At 35.6% G+C, this 12,771-nt stretch overlaps 1 protein-coding gene across 6 annotated transcripts in view; it reads right to left on the reverse strand.

Moving 5' to 3' along the window:
- TBC1D12 (TBC1 domain family member 12) overlaps positions 1-12,771 on the reverse strand; it is an 81,001-nt gene that overhangs the window by 25,643 nt on the left and 42,587 nt on the right. For all 6 annotated transcript variants that reach the window (XR_011436791.1, XM_005602359.4, XM_023642245.2 and 3 more), the window contains one exon: positions 2,696-2,811. Coding sequence is in view for 1 of the 6 variants with exons in the window: in XM_005602359.4 (XP_005602416.4) it covers positions 2,696-2,811 (116 nt within the window). In the remaining 5 variants the exon portion in view is untranslated. The remainder of the gene's footprint in view (positions 1-2,695; positions 2,812-12,771) is intronic.

Here is a 12,771-nt window from a genome sequence, read left to right on the forward strand (position 1 = left end):
CATGGACAGCCTTTGTTTGTAGGTTTGTTTTAGTTACATCAATGCAAGTCATACAAATCACTTGCCCTCAAAAAAGACACCTTCAAATTTAAGAAGGTAAACAAAACTTTTAATTAACCACAGCATCTCAAAGCTGAGTGGAACAACAGCAATCAAGTTGAATCTCTATATTACAGATGAACAAACTCATACAGAAACAGAATAAAAGCTACAATATTTACTATAATTAAGATACAAACTTCACACAGTCAATAGTAGAGTGGAAAAAAAGTACTTCTTTCAGTTGTTTATACATTTTTGGTACACTAAGATCTTCTCATAAAGTTATGATGTCTAGTGTATTATTTCAAGTTCCAATTTCATGGAACTGCTTGTACAAACTACAAGAAAAAATTTATAAAGCAGATATCACTAAAAGTTGAAGAAGTCAACAAAGACTTAATAGAAAAGAAAAAGCCTAACCCTTAAAGGATTAGGTAGGTAAGAAGCAAAAATAAGATAACTGCACTCCAAGTGAGGATAATAACATGAGCAAAGGCATGAAGGTGGGACTTAACAAGACAGCTCTGCTTGTAAAATATAGAGTATGGTGCAAAGAGAAATCTGTTCCATTGTCTAGAACAGAACCTTTTGCATAGCAATTTTATAAACTCCTTCTGGGAAGAAATTAACATTCTTGGCAAAAAGCTTAACCCATTTTGGATGAATTTTAACAAATTTAAGAAGGCTCTTCTGGGAACTTAGTTATCGACCTACTCAGCTGACTGACAGTCAAGAGTCTAAAGATCTTTAGGGGATGGCCCCGTGGCCGAGTGGTTGGGTTCGCGCGCTCTGCTGCAGGCGGCCCAGTGATTCGTTGGTTCGAATCCTGGGCGCGGACATGGCACTGCTCATCAAGCCACACTGAGGCGGCGTCCCACATGCCACGGCTGGAGGGACCCACAGCGGAGAATATACAACCATGTACTGGGGGGCTTTGGGGAGAAAAAGGAAAAATAAAATCTTTAAAAAAAAAAAAAAAGAGTCTAAAAATCTTTAACCAGGTATTCTTTTTTTTGTTATCTAACCACTCTTTGAATTGGCCTGGTGCATTCTCCTGCTGGAAGCAAGACTGAAATAAAACATTGACATGTTGTCATAACTAAATTTCTGAAAAGTTCGTTTTTTTACCAATGGAAAAATGAACATGAACATATTCACCAAATCCTAAAAGAAGAAGTATCAAGATCACAGTTCTTTAGCATGAAAGGACTGTAACAAGAACAAAAAATAATGTACTTTTATGTCCAGCCTTTCTTCTCTCACAATGTCTAAAAACTATTCAACCTCTGCCTGTTTGGCCCCAGCTTCTTTTATTATGCTCATCAGGATAATTAATGGGTGGAAAAAGCTGCAGACCAGGAAAATGACAAAAGGGTTAGTAATTTTTACACTGGAAAGAAAGAGAAGTCCAGAAGAAGAAAATTAATAGATCCAGAGAGCCCAAGAAGGAGAAAAGGAGTTAAGAATCAAGTGGTCTTGCTTTAGGGAAGGTGTGCAAATCAGAGGCAGTATTTTGAAGAACAGCAGTTTGTGGAAGGCTGAGATGTGAAGCACAGAAATGGGAAGGGAAGAATTTCAGGTGTTTTTCTGGATATTAAGAATACTATGTTCTTGGGGCCAGCCCAGTGGCGCAGTGGTTAAGTTCACACATTCCGCCTCAGCGGCCCGGGTTTCACCAGTTCGGATCCCGGGTGCAGACATGGCACCGCTTGGCAAGCCATGCTGTGGCAGGCGTCCCACATATAAAGTAGAGGAAGATGGGCATGGATTTAGCTCAGGGCCAGTCTTCCTCAGTAAAAGAGAAGGATTGGCAGCAGATGTTAACTCAGGGATAATCTTCTTCTTCAAAAAAAAAAGAATACTATGTTCTGTTTTGTTCAATGATCCAACAAATTTTTCTATTGAGCAAATACTGTATAACTTGTATATATGTGTGAGTGTGTGTGTTGTATTGTAATAAAGACTGCTTGCCATGAATGGAAAGTTAGTAAGACATGGTTTGTATCATGAATGTATTTTCTTTTATTTCCCCCCAAGTAATTTTATTGAGATCATAATGGTTTGTAACAGTGTGTAATTTCAGGTGTACATTACTATTTATCAATTTCTGAATACACTTCATCATGCTCACCACCAGTAGTCTAATTTTTGTCCATCACCATACATATGTGCCCTTTTATCCCTTTCGCCCACCCCTCAACCCCCTTCCCCTGTGAGAACACTAATCGGTTCTCTTTATCCATGAAGAATACTATACTCTTAATAACAGTGAAACCAACTGGTTGACAGTAGTTACATGGCATAAAAGGCAAGAACAGCTTAAGGACATATTAAATGTCAAGAAAGGAAAAATCATTGCTGTATCATGTTAAGATAAGGCAGAGGAGGGGTGAAATAGGAACAGATATAAAAAGCCAAGATTTTATGTTTCATACATTGGCTCACAGAGACTTCTAGAAAATATGCATACGGCTTAGACATCAATAATATATTCTTCCTTGTGAGTTTTAGGATATACGACAGAGATTTAAATTTTTTTTAAATAAATACACTGCTATATTTAATTTCTTGATATCTTTTGTGTGAAATAGTAAGCAAAATTAAATTTAGCTTTAAAATATAAAGTGTGCCTGACAATCACTAGAATACTTACGACGGTCGATCCTCGAGAATCAGGGCAGTGGTAGAAAGAGGCTCAAATTCAAAATTCTTACGTCTTGAAGACTGAGGTGGTGGTTTACAGGTCCTCCCTGTTCGTGCTTCATATTCCTAGGGTATATAAAAATATACTTTATGCAAAGACTTTTCCAATTTTCAGTCTATATTATTAAATCTGTATCATTAAAGATATTATGCTATAATAAGGGACACATACAATTCATACCTTAATTTGATTAAAATATCAGGCAGACAGGGAAAAAACGTCACTTTTTTTCCCTGAAGCAATCTAAACTATGGATTTATACTGCATATAAAGTATCAAAGTGTGTTAAGAGGGGGGAAAACAGAAATAAACTACATTAATGAGGAAAGGTTTTAAGGAGATGTTCTTGACTGCCTTCTACGGTATCAGCTATCCAAATCCAGCTTTGAATAATCTACCAGCAGATAAGCCTACTTTCTACACCCTCAGCCAGATCAACTATGGAAATGTTGACACAAGATAGAGATAATCTCATTGTAATGCTTTAAAGATCTCTCTCAAGGGTAACACTGAACCTCTAATCAAATGCCGGTTTTGGATTTCAATCTACCTTTAATCTAACTACTATAATCTACCTACTTACTCTAAATTTAAACAACAATTCACCAATGTAGCTTATCCAAAAATATGTCCAAAGATTGTCAAATACTTCACTAAAATTAAGAAGCTGTTACTACAGTATTTTTCTAATTCATTTCAACTGATAATCTCATTTAAAGAAATGAAGTTGGGGCCAGCCCTGTGGCCGAGCCGTTAAATTTGCACACTCCACTTCGGCGGCCCAGGGTTTCGCCGGTTTGGATCCTGGGCACGGACATGGCACCGCTCACCAAGCCATGCTGAGGCAGCATCCCACAGAGCACAACCAGAAGGAGCTACAACTAAGAATACACAACTACGTACTAGGGGGGCTTTGGGAAGAAGAAAGAAGAAGATTGGCACCAGATGTTAGCTCAGGTGCCCATCTTAAAGGAAAAAAAAAAAGAAATAAAGTTAATTTGACATGATACGTTCTCGGTGGACACATTTCAATTTCTACATCTGAACGTTTTTCATCAATGTTCACAAACTTCTGCTTAAATTTATTTCTAGAAATTTTCCAAAGATCAATAACAAGCTTACTGGCTTGTAATTTCCAGGACTCACATTTTTTCCCTTTCTTAAAAATAAAATTAAGCTAGTGTTCGATCATCTCCAGGTAACAAATGTATTTTTCAAGAACTCCTCAAAGATTTACTCAGTGATTTCCTTAAGTCTGCATGCCCACTGGCAGCTGGAGAAGACATTAATTTAAATGAAGAAAACTAAATGCACTTATAGTAGTCAAGTGTTTCCCTTACTGGCTGCTTTCCTACAATGGCATATAATTCTTTTTATATTATTATTATCTTTTCCAACTCAAAGACTTTTCCTCTTTACTGAATCAAACAGCTATAAAATATGAATTGATGGTTCTACTTCTCTTAAAAATTGGATGATCTTGCTGAAGTTTAATCTTCTTATCTGAAACATTACTTAAAAAAAACCAATCTGTGTTGTCTTAAACATTTTCTATAACCTTCAGCTTACTTTATGGTTCCTGACACTGTTTATAAAGGTCTGTATCTATTGTTTTATAATTGTCTTTAGTTCTGCATCTCCCCTTCCAACTACTAAATCTATGCTGTTAATCTGAGAATTCCTTTGCATAACTGCATTGCATTTTTAGAGACTTCTTTCTCATGTAAGCTCATTTTTATTAACTACCATCCCAATATAGCCTTTCAGAGTCAAAAGCCACGGGGTCACTCATTTCTTTTTCTTTCGCAATTTTCGTTCCTAATATCTAGGATACATATGTAGTTTCCACTTATGATCAATGGTTCTTTTCTTCATTAGAAACTCAAGTGTAACAAATCCTCTTTTCTGCTAATGTTTTTCTTATTAAAAATAGTACATAACAGACATATATGAGATTTGTTATCATTTAAATGGCATTTTGTTTTCCTACAATGTGACCTGGCTTTACTGCTAGACAGAATACAACCAATATTATCCAAAGCATAAAGTATTTTCTATGTAAATAAATGCCAGTGCAAAGAGAGCAAAATAAGACTACTAAATCAATATATTAATAATAACAAGCAGCATTTACTGACACTTACACTGTACCACGCACTGTTTTAAACACTTAACACCTTTAATTCTTGAATCAACCCTGTGAGGCACCTAGCTCACACTAAAGGAAGCTGAGGCAAAAAGAAGTGCGGTCACTTGCCAAAGATTATAAATGGCAGGCAGTGTAGCTCCAGAGCCTGGCCTTTTAATGATCTATTATTTTACTACATTAACAGTCAAGTAGCTATCTATGACAATTTAAAAGAATGAGATAGACAAAATCATTCAGTGAGAGGCTGATGGGGAACTTTAAAATGGGTAGATCAGGCTGGCAATACCTCAATCACTGATCCATCTAAAAACATCACAAGAAAGGACCACCAGTAGTATGTGTTTCTCGTTATGATACAGTATGAAGTACATACTGCCATTCTTGAGACATTCCTGCCAAAAGAAAAATCAAACTGAAAAATGATTAAGCCTCTAGAACCGTGCTCTCCAAATGGTAGTCCAAAGAAGCGATAACCTAGTAAGTCATATATGCTTAAATATACATAGAAAAATACCAAGAAATCTGAACTATTAAGAGGTTCTCCTCTGGAGGGTTGGACTAGGAAGGAAGGACATTTGTTTTAAAATTATTCATCATTGTTTGACTTTTCTTACAAGAAGAAATAAAGTAGTTTGTTCTTAAGAGAGATCACTTATAGTCATGGTGGATAACTGACAAAGATATTACTTGAAGAGGTGGGATCAGAACTAGGACAAAATGATGGGTGTTAATTACATAGGCAGAAAGGATTGGAAGGAACTAGCCAGGAGGAACAAGCAAAGGCATAGATTAGAGAAGCATATTAATCTCACTGAATATGAAACAGGATGGGAAATAAGATTGGAAAGGTATAGGCTAAATCATGGGACCTTTCATTGGCAAAAGTTATTCGGAATTCATGATGAACAAAATGGAGAGCCACTGAAAGTGTGGATAAAGCCTGGCTTTGATTAAAGTAGTCTTTCATTAAAAATTAAATGAATAAGTACACATTTAATATAAAAGGTAACATAAATAAATATCATTTATGTATCTACCTTACTGATGAGCTTTATATAGAACTATCACTCAAGTATTTTTCACACTGTTTGAAAAAGTTGTATTCTAGCATTTCCCATCACAGAACCTTGGCATAAAAATGCTTTAAATTTCCAGAGGGTAACTTTGTAAAAGGCTTAAAAACATGGTATCAAATCCATCTATCCTTATCTGTAAACAGCAGAGATTTATATATCCTGAATGACTCAAATATTTGAATAAATTAAAGATGCTATTCTAATATGATTAAAATTGCAAATTATATTAGAAATAGCAAAATAATAAATATCGGTACTTTCAGAATTGATCACAAAGTGATATCCTATGTATTAATTAGGATTTTTTTATTACATATAATGAAAAACCCAACTCAAATAGGTTTAGGCAAATTTTTCAGATCATAGGACTAAATATTCCATACACTTAGCTAACTTTGTACTCTGTTTGACCAAGAGGGTCACAGCATCAGTTAGAGACTCCACTTCTCTACCACTCTCACAGCCATGCCCTCACCCATGTGGGCTTCCTCGGGAGGCTGGCTTGCTGCTCAGAGAAATGACTGTAGCAATGCCAGTTGTCACATCCTTGTAGCATAACTTTCAAACATCTTCCAGCTGCTCTTCTGGTAACTCTCACAAAAGAGAAAGAAAGCACCCTTCCTGGAAGTATCCCATTCTACAATCAATCAAAATGACCGGAGAAATAAGCTTTATAGATGAGTTCAAGTCAAACAGGGCCTATCCCTGCAGCTGAGGCAAATCACATGACTCTTAAATAACTCTTGAGTCAGGGCAGTAAAGAGCTCAAGTTACTGAGAAGTAGTTCAAATATATAAGACTTCATTGAAAAACATAACCAAATTATATCTCATGGGTGGAATTCTTGAAGTAATTTTCACTTTAAATCCATGTGTATCATGTCATAAAAATCCCCCGTATATTTCTTCTATGAGAGTTTAATAATGAACTAGATATTGATAATTTTATAGGTTATAAAGACATTTTACAGTATTAACTGAAAATATTAGTCCAAGGAAATAAGTAAACAATGCTAGCTATAGTACACCCACTGTCTGAAAATACTTTATCAATCTGCCTCACTTTCTGCCAACAAAGCTCAATTTTAACTGACCTATTTTATGAGTAGTTGGGAACAACCTGCTAAATGTAAGATAAGCATTTAGTTTTTCTTTTAACATATAGAATATATTTCTATGGGATGCTATAATAAAGCCCGTTTATTTTTTTTAACTTAACTTATTCTTCATTTTCCACTCAAAATATTCTGTCCTATGAAATATGTTTACTTTAATTGGGGTAACTAGAATAACAGATGGAGCCAATGCTAGGGGCAGGCTGGCAAGTATCTGTAGGATAATTTATTCTAGCTACCATAGGAAAATTCGAATCAAACAGGCAATTAATCCTAAGCTTGATCAAAAGATGTAAGGTAATTGTTGTCACCTCCATGAGCGTAAAAGTAGAAAAAGACGACTTAGAATTCCAAGGCAAAGAAATACTGTATACACATAAAGGGAAAAGATGTTTTTCCTCAAAATAATGTCTCAAAAAAGAGGGAGCACATTTGCTTAACAACATCTCTCATATAATGGATGCTTTCTATCTATTAATTTTGAACAGCAAAGCACTATCTGGAGAAGATACATTATCCAGAAATGACCTCAATCAGTGCTAGTTTGGAAGGCCATTTTTTGATCACTGTGTTTTTTGTTGTTGTTTTTTGTTTAACTGGAGTAGGAGAGGAAGAAATTGAACACAAAGCAAGTAAGGAAATCCAGAGGTGTAACCAATTGCAAACTATCATAAAGAGCCTTTTAAACATTACCTTTAAAAACAACATAGTAAGAGACTAGGTTGTAGAGATCATAATTTTATACCCATACAACAAATTAAAGAAAAAATGCAATGTATTTGGAAATCTGTGGCTTGGGATGAAATTTCTGGTAACAAGATAATATACAGAATTAAAAAGCACTGTATCTCCTATAATTTGGACAAAAGTGAAGATGATGTACTCTGGAGTTAAAGAACCCAAAACTGGTCACAGTGATGCTGAACATATTGATATCAAAGATGTATGCAAACAGTTTTGAACGAAAAGGCACTATTTCTTAATTTTATATAATGTGCTTTGAATATGTAATTCGAAATTTAAATAAATATTTCACTTTCCTCTACATTCTTAAAAATTATATATACATGTTGGCCAAAAAATTATTCAGAAAGACAGGAGAGAGTCCCACTTGGTGGACTGGGTAATTCATATCAACTTTCTTGCTGAAAACCACCTCTGTGTTCCCAGACAAAGGGGACACAAAAAAGGTGAGCCTCATGATCACCCCACTGTTTGCATGGAGGCAATTCTAGACATCAGTACAGGAAGGAGGAACTCCAAGAAAGCCTGGCTGTCAGTGTGGAATAGCCAAACGGGACCAGAAATTGTGGGCCAGAGTAGCAGAAAAGAAAGCACTCCATTGAGAAAGAGCTCCAGAAATCTGCATAGAGTCCTCTTGAGTCTTTAGCTAAATACTAATCTGCACATGTGTAAGACGAAACACTAGAAGGCTGGGCAAAAAACAACTTCTGGGGAAAGAACAGTTACTGGAGAGTGGTACGCAGAACAGTTCCCAGAACTCACTTGGGGCTGAGAAGTATTCACATTCCCACCAACCAAAATGGAATGTCATCACTGACTACACAGGACATTCAGGAGAAACCTGAATGTTCAGAGCCATCTGTAACTATGCAAGTCAGAAGACAATGGAATAATCTTTAAAATGCTTAAAAAAAAAATAATAAACAATGTGGGGGAGAAAATCCTGCTGACTTAGGATCCTATACCAAGAGAAAATACTTTCAAACATGAAAGCACAATAAAATTTTTTCAGACAAACAAAACCTGAGAATATCTGTTGTTAGTAGACATGCACTATATTTTAAAGGACATTTTCCAGGCAGAAAGAATATATTTCATGAAAACATGACTCTATACAAAGAAAGGAAAAGCACCAAAAATAGTAGATATGAATAAATATAAAAGACATTTTAGAAATGACATAAACATAAGTCATTTTTAAAATTGTTAAAGGGTATCTTGACTACTTAAAGCAAATGTAATACCAATGTATTGAGGAGTTTACAGCACAAAAATCAGAAGGAAGAGAATGGTAGTATACTGTTATAAGGTTATTACATTGAACTCAAAGTGTATAACATTATTTGATGGTAGACTGTGATATTAAAAATAAATATCATAAGCCCTACTGCAGCAGTTCTCAACAGTGTCCCACCGATGCCTTCATAGGGTCTGCAAAGTCAAAACTATATTCATAATAGTGCTAATAGTGTGTCTTTGCCAATGTATTCACATTAGCAGTAATGGTGCTAAAGGAATGCTGAATGAAACTATTGACGTCCTAGCACAAACCAAGGCAGGGACATCAAATTGTACTACTAGTCACTGTATTCTTCATGACATGCACTAACAGTTAAAAGGGGGGTGAAAGGGATTGGCCAGTTTCACTTAAGAATGTCCAGGATGAAATAGCATATAATTATTAATTATATTAAATCTTGACCTATGAATAAACATCTCTTCAATATCCTACTTGATAAAAGGAGAAGTATACATAAGGAACTTCTGCTGTGCACCAAAGTACAATGGTTGTTTAGAGGAAAAGCATATGTGCAATTATTTGAGTGGTGAACTAGACAAACTCCTTTTATCATGAACATTATCTTTACTTAAAAGAAAAACTGATAGCAAACTACAGTTATTCAGACTTGAGTATCTAGCAGATGTTCTCTCAAATGAAGATGAAGTGCCCACTTCATCTCCATGGTATTCCTCCCCAAAAAAACAGAACCCTAGACAAGTCATGAGGAAATTATCAGATAAACCCAAACTGAGGATGTGACATAATGAGAAATATATATATTTGGTCTCTGCCTGTTTCCTGGCACACAGCTCCTAAAACCCTTGAAATCTCCGAAATGCTAAGTGTCTTTTTATATGCTAATGAGATGACTGGTGGCTGAATCTTGGGGGGGGGGGGGGTGCTGGGTGCCAGGGGGACCAACCATGTGATTAGGGGTTAGAACTTTTAGCCTCAAGCCCCGACCTCTGGAAAGGGGAGAGGTGCTGGAGGTTGAATTAATCACTAATGACCAATGTTCAATCAACTATGCCTACATAATGAAACCTCCATAAAAAATCCTAACTGAAGGGGTTCAGAGTGCTTCTAGGTTGGTGAACACATCAAGGTGCTAGAAGGATGATGTACACAGAGAGATCATGGAAGCTCCACACCCTTTCTCATATACCCTGCCCTATGTATCTCTTCCATCTAGCTGTTCATGAGTTGTCTTATTTGATAATAAATTGGTAATCTAGCAAGTAAACTGTTTTCCTGAGTTCTGTGAGCTGTTCTAGCAAATTATCAAACGCAAGGAGGAGGTCGTGGGAGTCTCCAATTTATAGCTGGTTGGCCACAAGTACTAGAAGCCCAGACTTGCAACTAGCATCTGAAGTGGGTGGAAGTCTTGTAGGACTGAGCCCTTAACCTGTGGAATCTGACGCTAACTCCAGGTAGATAGTGTCAGGACTTAATTGTGGGACACCCAGCTGGTGTCAAAGAATTGGGCAGTGTGGGAAAAATCCCTACATAGTTGGTGTTGAAATATTGAAGGTAGAGAAGAAATAGTAGAGTTTTTCTTTTAAGGGACATTCTGGAAAATATCTGACCAATACTCCTCCAAAAGCGTCCAGGTCATAAAAACAAGGAAAGAATGAGAATCTGTCAAAGCTCATAGAAACAAAGAAACATGGTAACAAAATACACTGTGGTATTCTGGATTTGATCCTGAAACAGGAAAAGGAATAAGTAGAAGAACTGGTGAAAGCCAAATGAAGCCTGGAGTTAGTTAATAGTAATGTACCAATGTTGGTTTCTTAGTTTTGACAGATGTCCAGAGTAATGCAAGACGTTAACATTAGAGAAAATTCAGTGAGGAGTATATGGGAACTCTCTGTATTTTCATTTCAACCTTTCTGTAAATCTAAAGTTATTCGAACATAAAAAGTTTGTGAAACAAACAAATGATGAATAAATGAAAAACAATAGGAATATATTGGAGTATATGACGAAGCCATTTGGTTTAAAACTAATTCAGCCTAACCTTGTTTGTCCAGAAAGGTCTGACACGGCCTGCTGAGCATCCATTGTACATCTGCTTTAAACATTTACAATGTTCCAAAGCTAAAAATGATGACCTTAAAGATAGGGATGTTGCCTCCCCCATATCAGCATTTCTTTAAGGATAAGCATTTCTTCCCAGAAACTAAAAATTAATTATTGACCTGCTGACCATCAGCTTGCTGTGCTCACCTCATGACCAATGACCTGTCGTGCTAGGTAAGCACCTCATGACAGTAGTAAAAGAGATATTTTTGTCATATGTGATGTATGCTCTTTGTTCCAAGACAGTATATGACCACTCTATACACCCCACTTCTTCACTGTGCTTCCTTCCTTAGGGAAGGAAGCCCCTAGGCTATAGTCCTCAGACCTGGCTCAAACAATAAACTCACCCCAATTTTGACTACAGATTATTTGTGTTGACAAAAGAATGAAGTGAGCCAGCACTTTCAAGGAAAGCAATTAAAAGTAATTGTTGCCAATAATAAAAGTCAACCTTCCAAGAGAAAATTAAAATTCTGCAAAACTTGTAAATGGCATTTGAGAGTTTCTAATACTTAAATTTTTCAGATGAAATCAGCGGTATATTACTGCAATTTTTTGATATTGTATAATGAAACGTTACAACATTTGAATGATCTGCATAATATGGTAAACCATATTTTCCAAATGATCAATGCATATTATAAAACCACGTATGGGTAAAAACTTCCATTCAAAGCACAAGAGAGACCAATGGATTTATTATAACACAATTATATGGTTTCAGTTTACACAGTATAACTTACCATCAAGAAACTACCATTTGATGATTTTTGGAGTGGTATTATAAAAGAACATCCACAATTATCTGAAAAGGCTATTAAAATACTCCACCCTTTACTATCTACATATCTGTGTGAGGCCAGATTTTCTTCACATACTTAAACTAAAATCACATATCGAAAAAATTGACTGCAGGAGTAGATATGATAATCCAGTTTTCTTTTATTAAGCCAGACATTAAAGAGATTTGCAAGAAAAGTAAAACAATGTCACCCATCCTACTAGTTGGGTTTTTTTAGTAGTTTTTTTTTAAATAGTGTTAACGTGTTATTTATGTTAACATGTAGTGCCTTTATTGTTATTTTTTAATAAATTAATAAATATTTCAAATTTTCAGTTCTAATTTTGGGTTTAATAATAATTGATAATCCCTATAAACAAAAACTCTTTGAGGTCCTTAATAACTAAGAAGCCAAAGGAGTTGTGAAACTAAAACATTTGCGAACTGTTGGCCAAGAGCAACCACTGAAAAACTAAAACAAAAATACATCTAATAAGCTAATAGTGGAGATAAAATTGAGCACTAAAAAATACTCATTTAGTCTAAAAGAAGGCAAGAAAAGAGGGAAAAAAAAGAAAGAAAGACCAGATGGGACAATTTAAAAACAGATACCAAGATGGTAAATTTAAACCAAGTCATACCAATAATGACATTAAATGGCACTCCATTTAAAAAGCAAAGGGTATCAGACTGTATAGAAAAGACCCAAATATATGCTATATACAAGAAACACACTTCATATATATAAAGACAAATGAAAAGTAAAAGGATGGAAAACCAAATACCATGCAAAC

The sequence above is a fragment of the Equus caballus genome, chromosome 1 (genome assembly GCF_041296265.1).
Source record: "Equus caballus isolate H_3958 breed thoroughbred chromosome 1, TB-T2T, whole genome shotgun sequence".
Classification (NCBI taxonomy): Eukaryota; Metazoa; Chordata; class Mammalia; order Perissodactyla; family Equidae; genus Equus; species Equus caballus.